The 20635-nt window shown below is 40.3% G+C and overlaps 3 protein-coding genes across 5 annotated transcripts in view; 1 reads left to right on the forward strand and 2 right to left on the reverse strand.

Moving 5' to 3' along the window:
• The window catches only part of CIB2 (calcium and integrin binding family member 2), a 43278-nt gene extending 40523 nt beyond the window's left edge, over positions 1-2755 (reverse strand). Inside the window, exon 1 of the mRNA XM_040077381.2 lies at positions 2564-2755. The gene's annotated coding sequence lies outside the window, so the exon portion shown is untranslated. The remainder of the gene's footprint in view (positions 1-2563) is intronic.
• Positions 2756-2856: 101 nt separating this feature from the next.
• On the forward strand, positions 2857-16321 carry IDH3A (isocitrate dehydrogenase (NAD(+)) 3 catalytic subunit alpha). Of its 2 annotated transcripts, none has more exons than XM_040077851.1 (11): positions 2857-2979; positions 5030-5092; positions 6757-6840; positions 7999-8113; positions 8606-8793; positions 9003-9136; positions 9731-9833; positions 9916-9980; positions 12085-12169; positions 12638-12790; positions 14690-16321. In XM_040077851.1, exons 1-11 carry the CDS (start codon positions 2953-2955, stop codon positions 14771-14773), a joined length of 1101 nt encoding a protein of 366 aa, XP_039933785.1. In that variant the 5' UTR covers positions 2857-2952; the 3' UTR covers positions 14774-16321. The 2 variants fall into 2 exon arrangements, with proteins under 2 accessions (XP_039933785.1, XP_039933786.1); XM_040077852.2 differs by lacking the exon at positions 14690-16321 and adding an exon at positions 13673-13809.
• Positions 15220-20635, reverse strand: part of ACSBG1 (acyl-CoA synthetase bubblegum family member 1) — a 36646-nt gene continuing 31230 nt past the window's right edge. For both annotated transcript variants that reach the window (XM_040077849.2, XM_040077850.2), the window contains exons 12-14: positions 20140-20279; positions 18554-18800; positions 15220-17526 (exon numbers count right to left, since the gene is read on the reverse strand). In XM_040077849.2, coding sequence (XP_039933783.1) covers positions 17450-17526; positions 18554-18800; positions 20140-20279 — 464 coding nt within the window. In that variant the 3' untranslated portion in view covers positions 15220-17449. The remainder of the gene's footprint in view (positions 17527-18553; positions 18801-20139; positions 20280-20635) is intronic.

The following is a 20635-nucleotide window of genomic DNA, read 5'->3' on the forward strand; positions in this document are numbered from 1 at the left end:
TTTCTCTGCTCCGAAGTGCTGCAAGCCCTGGCTGTCACAGCAGGTGACCGATCGGATTTAATAGGAGAGGTGTAAGTTTAATGACCTCCAACAGACAGGTCAGAGTACCTCAAATTGCCTCTGTAAATTATGCAATGAGAATGCGACAGTAGTTTAAGTATAAACTCTTCCCCCTCACCAAAGGAGGATCAAGCTACTCTGAACAGACCACTTTACCACAAGAGGATCCATGCAGAGTTTTAACAAGCACGTTGCACAACTGCTGCTTTTATGTGTTGGTTTGCTACAGCTTTTAATAGGGGAGAAAAGAACCTAAGAAATTTCACACCCGTTACACCACCACTTAGATGTTACCTTGCAGAATAACTGTTCATGAAGAGTTACTCTGTTTGATTCACAGGGGCTGCCTGTACATTTATTCTGTTGTTACCTTGCACGAGTCCTTAGGGCTGGCTCACTGCTACTGCAGGTGTAACTGTGATCAGTAGGTGCAATGGGAGAAGTTCTATCCTCCACTGATGCTGTAAAAATCCCCCCTCCCACCGCAAGTTTTTGGGAAGGGGTATTTACTGGAAAGCCATTCCGAATTCTGTTTGCATACAGATAAAGAAGAAATAATAACATTCACCTAACACAGCTGTTGTGAAGCTAAAAAAAATAAATCCATAAAGATGCTACAGAGCTACAAAACATTGCAATTGCACAAACTAGAAATAAAAAATGAACTGTAAATACACAGTTATAAAAACCTAAAATAGGTGAAAAATGTCACGTTTTGCTTCTGCAGCAGGTTAAAAAGTTGCTTTTCCAACACATGATGGATGGGAGGATGCTCAGATCCCACTAAATTTGTCTGAAAGGGATATGCTGTGAGAGAAGGCTTCGTGGGCCTGGGCCCTGTCTGACGAATGAGTGAACAGCTTGAGAAACACGCAAAACTCATGTCTCTCAAACTAGGGAAAGCTGCCAGCTTTGCTGTGAGGAGCAGGAACTTTCTAGGGAATTTTAATGCTAAAGAAAATAAACAGAAAGGAAAACTTTGTGTGACAATTTGTTGGTTTTATGATCTTACCTATCTAGCTTAAAAAATACACTATGTAAGAAAAGGGAGGTTTCTGAGTACATTTCGTAAAGCCAAATTCATCCTTAATAAACAGAAATTACTTTTTCTTTTTTTTAAAAGGTGTTTTACACAAGACAATGTCTTGCCTCAGGGACAAAATAATAGTAATAATAATAAAGTAATGGTTACCTTAGGAGGCTAAATGTAATATAATGAATTCCCCCATAGGGAATATAGTAGTCACTAGGGAAAAGACAGAATTGCTGTCTCCACACAGGCATCATTTTCTTAGGCAAAATAACTACTCATGGGTTTATTACTGTCTTGTGCAGCCCTTCTCAGAACAGATCCAAGCCAGCCACTGTTAACGCCTTTTTACTGTGGCATTATTATGGTAACACCCAAAAGACACAGACAAATGGGCGTTGAAAATGGGTAAAGAAGTTGTCCACAATATTTCCCCTCCCCTCAATTTACAATCCAAGTGCAACCTAACAATGTAGATGCAGACAGAGTCACAAACACAAGAAAGCAACATTAATATATCTGTTAACTATGTATAAAGTTACCAGAAGAAAATCAGTACCAAGAGAATTCTGCACACCTGCCATTACAGACATCTGAATGACAATTCTCAATTCAAAGCAACATTAAAACCAAGATAAAACATCAGTAGAGGAAATGTGAGGACCTCTTGTGTCCTGTCATTAAAAAAAAAAAAAAAAAAAAAAAAAAAGCGCAGCAAGTGGATCAAGTGATTCTCAGAGAATGCAGGCTACTAGTGCTGTATATTGTCATTCTAAGAATTTCTACTCACACATTTAAAAGAAGGGGAAACTAAACACACAGTCTTAGCCTTCAGCTTTTAAGCACAGCCAAGACTCAGCTAAGAAACTGGAAAAGCTGCTAGTAATCTGCTAACTCTATCACCAAAAACTGGTACGAAATTACTCTGAGACAAAATCCAAATTTTAATGTTGCCAAACGTAAGAAAGGTGGGAGAAGTTTTTAAAAGCGGTCATTCCCAGAGGTACGAGCTCAAACTGCCTTAGTTCCAGCTCGGTGCTTTCCCCTGGGAAGGCGGCAGGCGCTCCCGGCAGCCCGCAATGGGAGCGAGCGGCCCGCGCTCCCCGCCCTGGGCGGGACCGGCGGGCAGCGGGCACCGCGCCCTCAGGGCCCCTCACAGCCCCGCCGCTCCTCCGACACTGCAGCGGCTTTGAAAAATAACAGACAAAAGTACCTCCGAAATGAAGGCAAAAAGGTCTTAAACGGTCCCGATTTCAACGGCTTTGTTTTTAACACTTGAAAGTACATGGGCTTAGGAAGCTTCTTTTCTACTTCAACGAAAATCTGGCGTCTTTTTTAACAACTTTTGGGTTTTTTTCCCCCATAAACGATCCAGTTGTAGAGGCTGAGATTTTATAAAACCATCAAACATTTCAAAACTGGGGCCTCATTGAAAACTGGTTGTTTGTCTCCACAGAAATGACACAACGGTACCTCCTCAGACACCGCATCCTCCGGCGGCACCGGGCCGTCCGCCCCGGCACATCCCGCAACGCCGGAGGGGGAGAACCCCGGCAGCACCTCCACCGGGCCGGGGGAGGAGGCCCGGACCGCCTCAGGCAGCGGCGGGCGGGCCCTGAAGGAAGGGGAAGGAGGCTCGGACCGCCTCGGGCAGCGGCGGGCGGGCCCTGAAGGAAGGGGAAGGAGGCTCGGACCGCCTCAGGCAGCGGCGGGCGGGAGCTGAAGGAGCGCGTTCGCCGCCGCAGCGGCGGTGCCGGGGCGGGGCCTCGCGGGGCGGGGCCGCTGCTCCCCGCGCGCCGGTTCCGGTTCAGCGGCGGGCGGGGAGTTCTCGGGCTTCGGCGGCCGCGGTGCCCGGGCGCGTCATGGCCGCTACCGCGTGGATGCCCACGGTAGGCGGGGGGACGGGCCGGACCCTGCCCTGCGGCGCCCAGGACGCGTCCCGGAGCTTGGCGGCGCCTGAGGCGCGGCCGCAAGGTCGCGGTGCCGCCGGGCCCTGGCGGCGCTCCGAGGGCGAAGGGCCGCGGGGCTCGGGCCGAATGCCGGTCCCGCGGGTTCTCTCCTTCCTCCTCCCCGGGACGGCGGCGGGAAGGGGCCGTGGGGGCCGTTACTCGAGCGGGCTGGGCCGGGGGGGCGCCGCGCCATCCCTCGGAGCGGCCTGCGGAGAGGTCGCGCCGTAGAGGTCACAGCAGCTGCGGGACCACCGCGGCTGCGGCAGCGGCAGCTCCGGTGCGCGGGGGGCAGAGAGCGCAGCACGGAAACGCCATTTCCGCAAAGAGCCCGCGGTACCGGGCACTGCAGAGCCGGCTGGGGAGAACTGCTACCGGCTGGCTGGCGGCTTTCTTGCCCCCACACGTGTCCTCTGGGATTTACAGCTCTGAGCCATTTTGAAACGCAGGCCTTATCCCGAGACTGTCACGGAGCTGCTGGTTTTTGCCTTGAGTAAATTAAATTTCTTTTGTACCTTTAAATAACAGCCTGCTAGAGGCAAAGTCATTGAGACCTCCACATTTGACCTATCTGCTAAAATAAGGAGGAACTGTCAAGAGCTAATCTCGACACTTGACTTTAAGATCAGAATGGATCAGTTTTCCTTAGGTGGATTCTTTGTTGGTGTCACCAATGTTGAACTTCAGTATCGTGTACTAGGCCCATGATTTCTGACAGACTGTGCCCTTTCCAGGGCTACTCTGGAATGTGAATCCTGATTCTATATGCAAGAACTCTGTTGGGAGAATACTTACACTCTACAGTCAACTTCATGTTTTCATTTGATTGCTCTGTGTTCGTCCTCAACCATATGGCCTGCTTTAGTAAACACTGCTTGCCTGTTGCAGTGACCTTGTACATCTCATGTGGGGCTACAAGTAAAAATAGATCTAGCTTAGATTACTTCCCCCCAGGGTTCATTACAATGTACATGAGAATTATATTGTTTCTTGGTGCCAACATAGTTTGTTCCTTTTGCCATACACCATTCCATCAGTAAAGGATTAATAAATACAAGTGGGACGGGAGAGGAATATGAATTGTCAAAGTCATTTCTGGCCTGATAGCTGCAGACAGCCTGCATATGTGAGTATGGCAGAATTGAAGTAGGGTAAGTCTCTACAGTTAGAAGTCTTCTGGCTCTTAAGTCCCACAGGCATCAGTAGTCCTAGAGAGGAAGTTAAGATTAGGAGGCAATGATTTTTCTGCAGGTTAGGGATGTTGTCCATGGTGCTCAGCTGGGCAAGAGCCCAAGCTCAGATACCATGCCAGTTTTGGAGCTTGATGCCAGTTCAGAATACTCAGAAAATGTAATTCCTTGACTGAAATGTAGACTTGTTGCTATGGTGAACTTTTCTTTAATGTGGATTTCAGCTCCACTTTAAAAAAATCATTAAGCACACAGAAGGCAACAGTACAACACCTACAGTTATGAAAGGTAGAAGAACAAAATTCACCACAGTTTGAATGGAATAAGTGATACTAATGTAAAGTAGTTTTGGAAACATCACCTAAAATGCGTAAAGATACCGTCCAACCAACTGCTACTAATGAAGTGTTTGATTTCTCACTTTGCTTTCCACATGTCTTCATCCTTAGCGTATCATGTATTATTTAGTTAGAGTTCCTGCAGCCTTGCTTCCCAAATGGTGTGTGTGAGGGCTCCACGTGGGGTGCAGTGGCCCCAGGCAGGACGGGAGCACGGGGCAAAGCGCAGCTGTCCTGGGCTCACCTTGTGCTAAGATTACCCACGAAGCGTTGCTGCTTCTGAGTGTTAGACTGCAACTTGGCAAAGCAGTGGGTACTCTGGTTTCATTTGGATTTTTATACTAGTTTGAGATAGGAGATTTAAAGCAATATGACTTTGAAAAGCAGATGTGCTTCAATATTGTTAAACTTGTAAAATCCCATTTGTGCAGTAAAATAGCACCTTTTTGTTTTGGATTTTTGCAGGTTTCTCGATTGCTAGGTGCTTTCAAAACACAAAAAAAGGTGACCAGAAGTTTTGGTAATGCTGTGAGTATAATAGTCCCATTTTTTTCTTTTAAGAAGTTTCTCAATAAGTGGGTTTGGAAATTTATAAGTTCATTGTTGTTACTCTTATGTTCCCAGAAAATAAGGGCCAAACAAGTGAACGTGCATGCTCTTCATGCCATCCTGGATTTGTATCAGTTATCACTGTCATTGGCAATTACATATCAATGCGAGAATACAAAAGGCTCTAGCAAAAAACAGAAGTGGTGGGGAAAGTTTTCACAAAATACAGATGTAATTCCAGTCTTCTGGAATTCATGTGGGAACACACAAATATTGGGCAAAATAGAAAGATTGTTGAGAAGCTTCTCATTTTCTTTCTTTTGCAGACTTCCTTCTAAGCACTAGATTTACTTTACTGCTGCTTTTAGAATTCCTTGCATCTAAAATTCTGTCTTTTCAAGGTCCTCTTTAAACTAGTTGTGATTTCCCTGTAGATGTTTTACCTTCTTTATGTGTATGTGTTGGAAGTGCCCATGGGCCTTCTTTTCAGTGAAGGCAGGAGGGAGCAGGGCTCAGCACCCCTAAGCAGGACTTAATCTTAAAGAGGAACTGTGGCTTTTCATGGTAAGTTTTCTAGAACAGCAGGTACAACAGTTAGAAAAGAAACTGAAGGGTCACTTACACAGTATAAAAATGAGAAGGTGAGGCAGCCATGGTTCTATTGAAAACACACCAGTTTCAGGCTCAGGTGGAGTCCTGCATTGCTGTCCAACAGCACAGCACTACTCTTGAGGATTTCATCAGTGACAGCTTGCTCAGCTGCAGCATTCTTTTGTCTGAAGTTCTGGGTTTGGGTTGTGCACAGTGAATTTCTTTGGCTCAAAAGTTAAATAATCATTCAACATATATTGAAATTCTGCCTTGTGAGTTGATTCTATTGGGGGTTTTTCAAAAAATGTAAGTGAGCTGCCTTTTTTTGTAGGTAAAAATTAGCCCATAAAAGCTGTTGGATCTCTTTAAATAGAACAAAATGAGCTGAAGCATGTACCCTTAGAACAGTGATCATAATTTATTTTTTTCTTCAAAGCAGAATTCTGCCCCTGTTATTTGTTAAGCCTGGACTGTGCATTTTTTTTTTACTTGTTTGATGATGATAAAAGAAACAAGACTGAGGACAATATGACAGAGAAATAAATTGGTATTGTTAAAAAGAGGTCTGAGATTTTTACTTGAGAAGTTTAGTTTGGCATGATTTTTTTTAAGGTGAATGTAGCTTTAGATACAGGTAATCATTTCTAACGTGTGTCAGTATTATGCAGCATGTTGATGATATTGTAGACATATGTGGAACAGAGCTATAAGTAGGTAATATAACTTGCTCTCCAGATTTCCGGAGGAAAGCATGCTATGTTCATTAATTTCAAGGAGTACTGAGTAGGAATCTGCCTTTCACATTCAGCCTCTGTTTTGAAATAGAAATAGGTAGTAGGTGAATTTTTAAACAATTCCCTCAAAACATTTGCACACTCCCTTGGAAAGCAAACCAGTCCTCACTTCAGTCCAGGACTGCTACTCTTCATAGAGAATATTTGGTAAATTTCTTTTGTTTTCTAATAGTTACTTGGTTGCTACAACACATGAAGATGTTTTCTGTGTAGAAAACAAGCATTCATTTGTTGTACTACTGATATTTCTTTACCTAGGTACAAACAGTAACTTTAATCCCAGGAGATGGCATAGGACCCGAGATTTCTGCTGCTGTCATGAAGATCTTTGATGCTGCCAAAGTAAGTCATATTTGTCTTGCTATAAGCATTGCAAATTTTACTACAATAAATATTAGTTAGGCATATTTTTAAAAGCTTAAAATCTCTTTTAAGAGATTAAGTCATATTTAAGCTATTAAAACTTTTTTCCAGTAGAAAGAGTTTGAAGCTTTAGCTAATAAAAGACAGGAATGTGATACCAAGGCACGGCTTGAAACTGTTAGCTGACAGAAGAGCAGAGACTTGAGAGCAAATGCTGTGTTTAATTTTTGGAAATATGAACTCAATGTCATGTGAAATCAGCTTGTTGATGTAGTAATCCTGAGCAACTGACAGAGGATGTTCTTTCATTTATTATGACTTCAAGTGCAGGTCAAAAGTGTTTGTGAAAGGACTGGCTCGTTTTAGCTATCCGACTGCTGTGCTGCTAAACATGTTAACTTCAGTGATATGAAAGCTGTCTGTATTCAAGAACTGTTCTCTTACCTATCTGAGAAACTTCACCAGAACTTGTCAAGTGTCCTTGAAAAGAAATAGATCTCTTCAGGCAAGATGCCTGTTAAATTATTCCACATTAGTAACAGCACCCAGGCATATTCCCTTTTTATTACAACTATCCAACATGGATTTGAAAATGTGAAGTTTCTTTAATTATGTTGTATCTTTTCCTTTGTGATCATTTGTGATGAAATGAATGGGTGGCAGCCTGTCTCCACTTAGAGTTCTGTGGTGAATGCAAATTCAGATAGCATTGTGGAGCATGTGCAGATTTTCAGGGAGATAACAGATACACATCTATGTCATACACAGTCTTCCAGTCAGTGGGATGATGAGTTCTCAATGAATTCATCTTTAAAATGTTGTCTATTGTATACAAGGAACTCAACAGCTCTAAAACCTTTAAAGAAATAGCACTTGTGTATATGATATCTAGGGTGGCATTGTGGTATTCACATTTATGACGATTTGCTGCTCACACTATTTCATTTCCACTTAATTACATTTTTCAAAAATTACTTTAGTTCAAACATTGCAAGCTTACCCTCACTCACCAGAGAAAATACTGTTCGGAAAGGCCTGGAGAAAATTCCTTGCACACGTCTTTGTGAAAGTTTAAAACTTGAAGCAAAGTCATGACATTAAAGTTAACATTGTGTGTGTGTGTGTTTGTGTGTTTAGGCACCTATTCAGTGGGAAGAGAGGAATGTTACAGCTATCCAAGGACCAGGAGGGAAGTGGATGATACCCCCAGAAGCCAAAGAATCCATGGATAAAAACAAAATGGGATTAAAAGGTATTTTAAGGGTTAATACACAAAATGTTATGTTTATCATGAGTTTGATATAAAGCCAAAGTTCTTCCTCTATAGCACAATAGCACAATAAAATGGGTAATTATAGCGAACAGCCTGTCAGGTAGTTGTCTGTAATCTTGGAACAGTCCTTCATTTCCAAGCTGTAAGTTTGATAGTTGTTGTAGTTGAGGTGGGTACATACCAACCTTTGGACTCTCTGCAGAAGGCATTTCTAAGAATACGCAATAACTACATTACTAATGAGCAGTATCTTTATACTTTTTAATGAATACGTTTGGCCTTTACCCAGCTGATTAATGTGCCTGTGCAGTAGCTGACAGAACAGAGAATTCCTATGGCATTCCAGCATGAGGGTTAAACAGGAATTTGGAGATCCTTTGTAGGAGTCCTACTTGACCTAGAGTTTCAACTCTCGTATCCATGGGGGGGGTTATTTTCTCATTCGTCCTTGCACACCTTTTTCTCCTCTAGGGCCTCTGAAGACCCCAATTGCTGCGGGGCACCCATCGATGAATCTGCTGCTGCGTAAAACCTTTGACCTTTACGCCAACGTGCGTCCGTGCGTGTCCATTGAGGGCTACAAAACCCCCTACACGGACGTGAACATCGTCACCATCCGCGAGAACACCGAGGGCGAGTACAGCGGCATTGAGCACGTGGTGGGTGCCTCAGCTGCTGCCTTCAGCCTTTCTGCTTCAGCACTGCCAGCTTTGCCCGGCTCTCTGGGCTTCGGTGGGATTCTTTACATTTGGCACCCATATAAAGGTTCCTCTATGGTGAAATGCGTTCTGCCTCCCTCAGAATTCTGCTGCTAGGTTCCAGATGGGAAGAATGAACTTGCACTGCTGATGCACTTCCTGTCTTTCAGATTGTTGATGGGGTTGTGCAGAGCATCAAGCTGATCACGGAGGAAGCCAGCAAGCGCATTGCAGAGTTTGCTTTTGAATATGCCAGAAACAATCAGAGAAGCCACGTGACTGCTGTGCACAAGGCAAATATTATGTATGTTGACACTTCTTTTGAGAAAAACAAAACAAAATCCCCAAACATTTAATTATAAATAACTGCTTAAGTCTTATTCCAATGTGAAACTTCTGTTGATGGCACTGGGAGTCAGTAAAACGGAAAAAAGTCAAGTAAATTCCTCCTAAGTAAAATGGTCAATACTGACCCAGTATTGACAGGGCTGAGATAATTGCGTACCAATGTTCTTATTAGCAAATTTGTAGTAATCCTTCTTTCCAAAGCTCTTACTTTAGAAACTTTTAAACAAGGAAAATGAATTTAAAAACTGATGAAAGCGGCTGCTCAATTTTGCAGTTTCCACACCACTGCGTCATGAACTCAGTCATAACACGTGATATTATCTGACATCACCTTCACAAAGTCACTAAGCCTTTCATGAATGAATAGAAGTCATTCTGGGGATTAATGTATGCTGTTTAAACTACTGATACAGAAATATTTTAGGAGGGATAAATAGTCAAAAATTAAGTTTCTGAATTCTAATTAAACCCCTTTTGCATGCAGTTTTCTTTATTTCCAGTATCTCTTCCTTACAACAACTGCGATATTCTCTTGCTTATCTAATTGCAGGAGAATGTCTGATGGGCTTTTCTTGAGAAAATGCAGGGAGGCAGCAGAAAACTGTAAAGATATTAAATTTAATGAAATGTATCTGGATACTGTATGTCTGAATGTGAGTATTTATATTCTAGTTGTGCTTTGTGGGTTTTTTTAGTTTAAATTCTTAACCTTAATGAAAATATGCTTCCTTCCAGATGGTTCAAGATCCATCTCAATTTGATGTGCTTGTTATGCCAAACTTGTACGGTGACATCCTCAGGTATGGAAATTTTCATTTAAACTCCCAACATGTAAAATACTGATATTTTCCCAGCAGTCATTGAGGTCACATGCAAGCCAGATGGGTGATTATCTTATGCACTCAGACTTCTGAACAGACATTAACTGTTTCAGTTATTAATATATTGATAGGAGGCGCTATATGATGGCAGTGTACTTTTTATTTTAAAAAAATCTGTTTTCTGCTTATGCAGGCTATGACTGTTGTTCAGATGGGACAGAGAATTTTCTCCAAATGTGTGAAGAATATAATGGCTTACATTGTAATAGAGAGTGAATGCCTGGTTGGATATTAGAGGAAAAACTTTCTCATCCTCAGCACTAAAACAGATTGTGTAGGGTGACTGTGGGACCATGTGGTACACAGGGAACTCATCATACAGTTAAATCAGTCTGCATAGTCACTGAAGAACTAAATGTGTGGCCTCTTAACATTCTGCCAGCTCTTGGTTTATGTATTACTTTTCCTTACCTTCAAATTAAATTTTATATTTGAATAACAATACTAGAGGTTCTCTGTGTCTTGAAGGTAAAACCCATCAGCACACATTTTTCATTCTGTAAAATTATTAGGTAGAGTGTGAATTCCATTAAACACCTGTACAATGAAGTGTTTTAATCTGACCTATTAAGTGTCTTACATAACATAGTTTCTTCTCACACCTCTAAGGAGAGACTGAGAAAAGAGTCTGAACTGGAATTTTTATTTACATGTTCAACTATTTACATCTGAGAATCCGTCTCCTGGTTTTGTACAGATAATAAATGTAAAGGTAATTTATGGATAAAAAGAAATAGTTCTTAACCTTCTCTTAAAATAGCACTCTGTGATAAGGCTGTCCACACTAAGAAAAATCAGATTTTAACTAATGCTTCTTTAAGAATTGCTGAAGGGTATGCACAGGGCCTTCACAGCGCTGTTAACTAAGAGAGGTCAAATCAGAGGTGTTTCATCATCAGTACCATTTCACAGAGTTCATTATCACCCATTTTAAAGTTCTTAAATTCCGTAAAAAATTTCATTATTCTAAAACTTTTCTATAAATTTGAGTCTGTTCTTGAAGAGGGCACTGTCATCACTGGGTGAGGTCTCACCTGCTGCTGTAAAAGTATGAACAAAATGCCAGGCAGGTTCCTTAGACTGAATAGATCCAAAGAGGTAGAAGACAATCTCTTCTCTTGAAGCATTAATTACTTAGAGTGGCAAATGCAGACTGTATTAAGTTTTTTCCCCAGGCTCTATGCAACTTAAGATAAGTGGTTTATTTTAGCTTAAAATATTGCTCTGCAAAGTCATCCAAACTTTTCTCCTAAGTCCTAAGCCAAGGACTAACTTAGCTTAGTATGAGCCAAGTTGTAGGCAATAATTATATATGGATGTGAAAATAACAGATTTTTAAGCACTTTGTTCATCAGTGTGTTCAGCTCAGAGGGTACAGTATGAGGACAATAGGCACAGTTGGTTGGTCCTTCCCATGTTAATTTTGGTGGAAATCAAATTCAGATTGCTTATATCTGATGATCTGCTAATGTAGACTTGTGACCTGTAGGCTGTTGAGTAAAGAGAGGGGGAAAGCTAGTCTGTTCCTTAAGCTGCACTCGGTATACTACAAAACCACCAGTAACTCATCTACCTGAGCAAAATTCCTCCACATTTTTTAGAAGGAATTTACATATGAAAAATAGTTTTGGGCCCCTTCAGATGAAGTAAGATGAAGTAAGTTACAGGGAACTGTACGTAGCAATTAGTTTTTGAGATTTCTGCATGTATTCTGTGCTTCTAGTACTTCTCGCTCTGCCTGTGCCTTACCAGCTTTATTCTAGTATTTGGAATTTCCTTTTAATTTTCCTTTATTACATTGTCTTCTGCTAGTAGTTCTAAGAATTTTCCAGTGTTCTGAAGAGGTACAGGTGGATAACAACATCTGTTCTTTCTCCATATTATTCTCAGACTGTGCAGGTGTATAAATTAAGTTATAGTTGCAGTTGATTAATAAACAAAAATATTTCAATACCTTGCAGAGAGGCAGCTGTATATGGGAAAACTCGTGGATTGTTTAATTTGGTGGTTGGGTTTTTTTCAGTGACCTGTGTGCTGGACTCATCGGGGGTCTGGGAGTAACACCCAGTGGAAACATAGGTGCCAACGGCGTGGCCATTTTTGAATCGGTAAGTCTTGTTACAGAAGGCAGAGCAGTAATAACTTGGTCTCAACTTGAGAATCTAAACAAGGTGGCTGACATTTATCTAATAAAATTCTTTATAGAACTCTTTTTTACTGTGAAGATGCTCAAGCTTTACCCTGAGAGACTGATTAAAGTAAATACTCCATGAAGGTTTTACGCACATCATTTTTTTGACCAATACTTTATTTTCCCACTTTTTCATATAATACCTCCGATGAAATAGAGCTTGATAGGCACAATTTCAAGATATCGGGTGACCTAATTTTCCCTTTCTGACATCCTTGAACTGAATTGCTTTGGTCCTTGGTATCCCCTTTCCACTGACTGTATCACAGCAAAGTAAGTCCTGTTTTAACATGAAGACCTATGGCTCAGGTTGCTTGCACAACTGCCTAGGACATTTTAATCAGCCTAATGACATTATAACAGATAGGTTTATTCTCATTTCTAGGTTCATGGAACAGCACCAGACATTGCAGGAAAAGATATGGCAAATCCAACTGCCCTCCTTCTGAGTGCTGTGATGATGCTGCGCCACATGGGAATGCACAAACACGCCACAAAGATTGAGTCAGCTTGCTTCGATACAATTAAAGATGGAAAGGTAACCTGAGGGTGTGCAAATAAATGCAGTGAATTAAAATCATATCGTATCAAAGCAAGAATTAACTTGGAAGATTCACACCAGAGTGTGAGATTCTCACCAGCCTGCTGAGCTGGCCTGTTGCATGAGCAGAGCCACTGTCCTCCTCTGACAGTAATTATATTATCTTTGATGATATTAAATATGCCCAGCTCAGTAATATGGGACAAGTTGTAGCATTCCTTTTGTCTCATCAATGCTCATCTTGCATTTCCACAGCTTTATGAACTCCAGAATAGGGAATTGGATGGCTGTTTTCCAGGAATCAGAGTTTTAAGTAACTCTTAGCATTTCACTTCTGAAGTTTATGAAACTTACAAAGCAAATATATTGAAATCTAGACCCTGAAGTGAAGGACACTCATTTGCCTTTCACAGGCTTCATCATTCACTTTGTTTATAGAATTTCACTCCTGACTGTAATACTATTGTTTCTGGGGTTTTTCAGCTCAATTATTTTCTTTTTTCATTCTTACTGCTTTCACTCATTTTTGACTATGAAAGAACAGTTTTTATCCAGCATATTAACTTTTTTCTCTGAGGATTATATGTTTCTCTTTGGAAGTGTGTGTCTTCAGATTCATGACTCAGATGGGATATTGGGGAGAGAGGGGGCTTATGCTCTGAAACTTGACAAATTTGTGGTCTTACCATGATTGGTTCACTCTTCTACATTGATGTCCATCTCTTGAAAACGTAGGAAAGGTCTTGAAGATTGCAGGATTATCAGAGGATTAGCAGCTAGTCATGCTGGTTCATTTATCTTGGGCAGGACCATGAGAAGCTGCTTTGTAATTAAAAGTAACAAGAATGCTGAAACCAAAAGTTATCATCATTTTCTAAGTTTGCAGCTATCTTGCTGTGAGTAGGAGCCAGTTAAAAAAAATCTAAACTTACAACTGAATAAAGAGGTGCTCCTGTAAAGTTCCCATTTACTGCTCTGGAAATGAAATCCTCCATCTGCAGGTCAGTAATTCCGTGGAAGATAACAGTGCAAGTTTCATGACGTGGCTAATTGTTAACTTGTTTGTTATAACGTTGCAATTATATGTTCACAATGGAGAGTATCTTTTTAATTGAAAAACCCCATAACACAATTTAAATTACTAGGTCGTAAAATAGTAACCACGATTCTGTGCTTCTCTTGCTTGTTATTCCTCCCTTCCCCTCAACCAGTTAAGATACGTGTGTGTATGCCGCATTGGGGGGAAACTAATAATTTTAATTATCTCCTAGAGTGCTTTAATCTAGTGAGGTTGGACAAGCAATGTTGCCCACTTTTTAATTTTTATTTTACTGTCTTCATGATGCCAGACAGTAAGTGACGAAAGAGATTTTTAACTCTGTATTTCCTACCTCTTAAATAAACTAAGCAAACTTTAAGAATTGTTAACGTGCAGCATTAAGAGTTATGTGTGCTAGCTCTGCCTGGGTTTCCTTAAAAAAAGACCCAGTCTTTCTGAATTATTCTCAATTAATTGTGCTGAGCCTTCATGTATGAATTTTACTTCCAAAGGACAAACTTCTTACTGAAGAATGCAAATACTTAACCATTAATTACATCATTAAAGAGCTTTGACCATGCACACCTCCTTCCTTTAGTTAGGATAAAATCATGTTCAAATCTGATAACATTAGAAGTACTTCATATATACTCAGGTTTTCTCTCCCTGCACAGTCCTTATTGATGAAGTCTCTGTGGGATGCAGGACTCAAACCTGATGTATTCCTGCTGACCTTATTTACTAGCCATACACAACATATCATGAGAACATCCAGAACTGTTCAGAGAAGAGACTGGCCCCATAATACATTTCAGTAATATTATCCTCCTTTCTTTTTCTTTCAATCTTTCTTTCAGATCTTGACAAAAGACTTGGGAGGCAATGCCAAGTGTTCGGAATTCACAGAGGAGATCTGCCGCCGAGTACGGGACAAAGACTAAACCTCCTCCTCCTGCTGCTGCTGCCGACTCTGGAAGGACATGTCACAGAGTACAGTATATGTAACCTGATATCCACATGCATAGAGTTTGCTTCTCTCTTGAGAGCAAACTTTTTAGCTGAGGCCTCTCCATTAATAAATCTAGTCCAAATGGCTACAAATGATGCTTGTGCCTGCTTTCGGTGGACTTTTACAAGTGCTTTGTCTTATTTATTTTTTTTTCTATCTGGTGAATTTTTTTATGTAAGTGCATACATTTACTGGGACTGTAACTGTCTAATATATTCCATTTCAATTAGAGGGTTTTACTTTCCACATAGAAAAATTACAAACCAGTAACAGAATTAGTGAAATATAAAAGCACCTTAATGTTTAAAACCTACTTTATTGATGTTGTTGAAATTAAAAACATAGGTTTTTCAGCCTAAGAGTAGCACAAGATGAAGTACACAGAAACAGGTATAAAATAACTTAAAATAGTGATTTTGTGTTAGAAGCAATGAGAAAATCACTTTAGGTACTCTGATGATTGATGAAATATGGCCCTGCCCACCAAAGGCATGAATTAAGAAATACATAATTCTAGAGATTTTATCTATTTCTGTATTTAAAAAAAAACTACAACTATTAACAAGGGGTGAAAATCAATGCTGAAGTTATTTTTCACATCTATATACCAAAATGATTCTTACAAGTTTTCTTCTCTGAAACACATTTTACAATAGAGTTCTACTGAGGGCAAACTATACAAAATTACTTCTGCGATACATTGTGAGGGGAAAGTATTAACTTTGCAAATTAACACTAAGGATTTCATGACTTCGGCTAGAGTGCTTTTTGTGTTGTAGTTTCTGCACAGTCTGTTCAGTGTGTCTTCCTGTACTGACTAGTAATTTTATTCTAGAAACTCTGAATGTAAGGGACTAGTCCTAAATGGATTAAGACAGATCAGTAGTTTGGCTCTGGTGCCTGTGTTCCAGAAATACATTTCATCCCTATTCAAGGGGATCTGAATCTATTTTTTCCTTGCTTATTAAGCTTAATGGATGCAAAAGCAACTCGCTCTCCCTTCCCCATCAGATCCAGATCGCCACTTGAGTCGTTCTGATCTGTAGCTGTCAAGGTATCGCTTCTATTCCTGCACTTGACAAGAAATATACATATTTTCAAACTCATTAGTATAGCAGAGGATTATCCCTCCTGCCAGAAGCAGGCTTCTTCCAGCTTCATTTTATTCATAGAAAGTAGTGAAGTGGAGTAATATCCATTATGACTGTTTGGGGCTGGCTGTTTCAGAAGTGAAACAACCTTGGAGTAGTAACAACTTCTTGTGTCAGTCTCTAAAGTAAGCATCTCAGCTTTTTTATACAGTCTAACAAGATGCTGGAGGAGCTTTATTCCTCCCACACTCTGCTTTTTGTGGATGGGGCAACATTTCTTTCTGTGTTTTACAAGCTGCTGATTTCCTTGTTTCCTTCAGATTAATATTGTTAAATTCTGAATTACCATTGCGCACAAAATGGGGAAGAATAAACTTTTCAAAGTCTTATTGCTTGTTTTGTTTTTCTAATCCTAGGCTGCTGCTTTGTCTTATGTATTGAGCTGATTATTGGTACTCGGAACAAATCTTAGGTCCATAAGACATGTGAGATTGGTAATGGAACTTTTATGGAAACCTATTCCTGTTCTGCATCATTTTTTTTGTCCCAGTATTGGGCTGTGGCCTGCCTGCCTGTGTGAGCTACTAGAGCTGTCTGCCAGAGATCACTTACAGCACACCCTCTAGACAGCTTTGTGCCAAGCATTTCCTTCTCATAATATGATTTATTTTGCATATGGGTAAGAAGTGCAGAATTAGTGAACACGTTTGTCAGAATTAGTGCAATGTAAATACTCAAACACACTGACAAACAGTGCTCAAAGAAAAGCACTGAAAGCAATTTTAAAGAAGTTTCTGTTGTAGCATTTTAATATGAGAGCTCCTGTGGTTACTCCTTTGTGTCTTTCAGTCTTAGGGAGCTATTCCTCTGCTTTTTCTGACTATCTGTTTTTATGAGAAATAATAATGCTTATTCCAACATGGACTTAACATGTGAACTGCTGTGTTCACAGAAGTCTAAATTCTAGGCATTACAGAAATAGTGTCTTCAGGTTCTGAAATGTGTTCGTGAACAACAAAGTGTTCTCTGGGAAAAAAAATCCCAGACCTTTTGATTTTATTTTGTTTTTAATAATTATCACTGGAGTAGTATGACAGCTTCATTAAGCAGTACTGCTATCTAGCAAAATATATCATGAGCAACATGATATATTTTGTTTCCTGTTCTACCGGAAATGTCCTGTAGAACAAAAGAAAAAAAAAAAGGAAGACTATAAAAAACTTTTTATGTTTCAGTCTAGATGAATTAGTTACATCTGCTTTATATAACACAGAAGGATGTTTTAATCATTTAGGTCATAAAGTAAAAGCAGTATTAGAGAATGGACACACAGTAGATGCTTCTTTAAGAGGCCAAATGATCAGGTGAGTATCAGGAACAACTAAATTGACAGCAGCTTTCGAGTGGTTTTGTTCAGTAGACTACAAACTCAAAGCATAAATCTTTGTTAAGGCTTTTGATGAGAAAGTACTTCTTTTTGCTCACAGATCTTTCTTAATGCTTGGAGGAAGCACTTTTTATTCTTTATAGAAGGAGTCTACTTCATTTCGGTATTTCTCGAGCACAGCGAGCCGCTTCAGCTTCATTGTGGGACCTTAAAAGAGGGAGAATCAATTCCAGAAATAGGAACAAAAATTCCTACTCAGTTTGAGCTTTGGTGCCTATGGTTTTTATTGAAGAACCTCTTGGGAAGAACATGCCCCCCTCTAAGCACAGATAAATGCTAAAAGTGAGGTTGATATGTGAGCATGATACGTGAGGTTGCCTCCACATAAGCATGAGGAGGGAGCTGCAGATTAGAGAGTGGTAACTGGCTACTACTTTTTTCATATAAATATGTTTTTGAAAGCTTTTAAACAATTCCCAGTTTATTCAAAAGAGCCTATCAGGCTTTTACTGTCTTGCCACTTTTGTTTGTTTTCTTTTAAAGAGAAACTTTTGATGCCTTAAGTTACAGCTTTTATCTTTTCCAGATCAGTACTGCTTAAGCATATAACTCTCAAACTCCATAGCCTTTTGGCTAGTGTTCTCCCATTTTATTCAGGCAAAACACTTTCTAGGCCTGAAACCCAAGGTCACCTTATTTTCACAGGCCCCAAAAAATGTAAACTACAGTTAAGTGTGGGGGGGACAAACTGGGGGAATGGGACTCCACTACCTGAAGCTGTAATTGGACAATTGGCCTCCAATATGCAAGTACATCAAACTTACACCTGTCCAAAAAACGTGGGACAATTTTCCTTCTTTGGGTGTAGTCTCTGAGACTCCTGCCCTGCCCACGGTGTACCTTGTGAAGGCCTTTCAACAAATACCTACCTTTATCTTTTAACTCTGTCTAGCCTCTGTCCTAGGTAGCCATTCCAGGCATAATTTTCAGTATTAGTACTGGAAGTAATGCACAAGGTATGAACCAAAATAGCTTAATTACCCAAAGCAACCCGAAGTTTAAGAGCTCTACTTGCAAATGAGCGCAGATTCATAAACGTGCACGCAACAAAAACTCCAATTTTTGTATTTCTCACCACACACTGCGTAACCGTTTTTCCTTTCCCTGTAGTGAATATTCTTAGATCAGCAGCCTCTTAACTTTGCGTACCTCAAGATAAATCAGTAAGTCTTACCTAGTTCTCCCCCAGAAATGGAAAAATCTCTTGGCAGGACGATCCATTTCTGAATGCAATGAACCCTGTTGGTAGCAGTGCTGTTGACTCTGTTGATGCCCTCCTGGATGGCCCTGTAGATCGCCTGGTCTCTCGTAGCTACAATCTCTGACACTTTGGTGGCTTTACTACCGCTCCTCTGGCAGAAGTCTCTGGCTTGCTCTGTTAGAATGTCAGTAGGATCAGATGTATCTGGGTCCAGCACACTCTAAAATATCAAATTAAGTGAATCATCAATGCTCATTCTTAAAAGGCATTAATAGGTTCTCTGACCAGGTGCTTCCACTTGGGAAGAAGGCTCAGGATAAACACAAACATTCTGTAAGCCTTAAAATGCAGGAACACCTTCAGATCATAAAGGGCTTTTCTTTCCACTTGACTACCAAATGCAAGTATTTTCGGCTTTTATGCAGATGTCATGAACAGACTCAAAATGTGTGAATGAATTAGGCCATAGAGTTCATCTCTGGCCTTGAATTTCATATTTTCCATATTTTCCAAATGATTCCATTGTTAGAGGGAAACATTCAGCTCATCAGTCGATGGAATTCTTATGCTGTAACATAAAGAGCTTGAGATAGAAGTGTTCCTAGATTTCTTAAATCAGTATTTCTATTGTATGTGAATGTGGGATATGGGGTTATAACTGTAAAGTCGTTACGGCTTACGCTCCCCAGAAGGGCCCGTGTGGAAGGCACAGCTGCAGGCTGGATGGGTGAGGTGGGTTGGGGCTGGGCAGTGATGAGGAGGAACGCGTGGACAGCGTATGAGCAGGGAGCTGACTGGGGGATGAGACCCGTGGACAGCAGACTGCAGCTGAGCCAGCCAATGGGTGCCCTTCTTCTGGTAAGTTTGGTTATGTCCAGTTTAGATTAAAGGTACGAAAGGGGGTGATTTCTACAATAAAGGGATCTCCTTCCCATGCATAAGGGGGCGGTGTCTCTTTGCTCCCCATTGTTACGCCTGAAGATAGGGAGTGTCAGTCATAAACAACTTCAAAACACCTAAGTGGCATTCACTAGGTATGTCCATAGAACTGAAGTGCAAATGTTTTAGAAAACAGTGATTTCTCAATTGAAGCTTATACCACAGCAAGGCTGTTAATTATTTTGTTCCGCAGTCATCATTCTTGTGTTATAAATATAACAAATTGTAGAGAAACGTTTCTGTTGGAAAGTTTCTGGGTTTGCCCATAGCAGAAACATTTGTTGGTTTTGATCATCTGTAAGCTTAAAAGCTATTATTGTGTTCTGTTACAGAGACCTCTCAATCTTCCAGCATTTCTTATATAAAAATTTGCATTTAAAAAGAAAATAGCTCTTATTGTATATGTAGGAAGAACAGCAGTAAATATGTGGATTTTTAGCAGATCAGGTAACCCTAAGTTTAGATCCAGAAGGATTTGTCTGTAGTTGCTACATGTTTTTTTCTCCTGCTAACATCCTCCTATCTAATTCTAGGTGTTTTTACAAATGGTTCAAAATTATTATTCTTTTGTTAGGTGCAGGCATATAACTTCACTGAAGGCAATATTAAAACTGGTTTACCTTTAGGGTCAGGAACATTGACAAGAACTTCTTTTTATCTCCAATCACCATAGCGTTACTAACAATTGGGAGTTCTTTTTTAACAGCATCTTCAATTGGAATTGGAGGCACATTTTCACCTCCAGCTGTAATAATTAAATCTAGGCAAAAAAAGGAAAGGCTATAAGTTGAATTCAAATAAATTCCAAAGATCAGGTCTATGTCTGGCTCAACCTGCTTTTCTTATTATGACATAAAAAAGAAGAGATTTTTTTTCCCAAGATAATATTTTCCAAATACCACAAATCCTATTAATTATCTTCAAAACAAGAAAGCTACTAGTTTTCAAACATGTGCTCAAGTTCTTAGATCTCCCTCAGTATATTTGCTCCAGATATTTTTTACATAATCCAGTAACAGCTTATTCTCAAGGGACTGTTGCATAACTGGAATTTTTCTGTGAGAGATCATCTCTTCCAAATTAGCATAGGATTCACCCTCTATTCTATTGTTGCTG

This window comes from Hirundo rustica, chromosome 13 (genome assembly GCF_015227805.2).
Source record: "Hirundo rustica isolate bHirRus1 chromosome 13, bHirRus1.pri.v3, whole genome shotgun sequence".
NCBI classification, from domain to species: domain Eukaryota; kingdom Metazoa; phylum Chordata; class Aves; order Passeriformes; family Hirundinidae; genus Hirundo; species Hirundo rustica.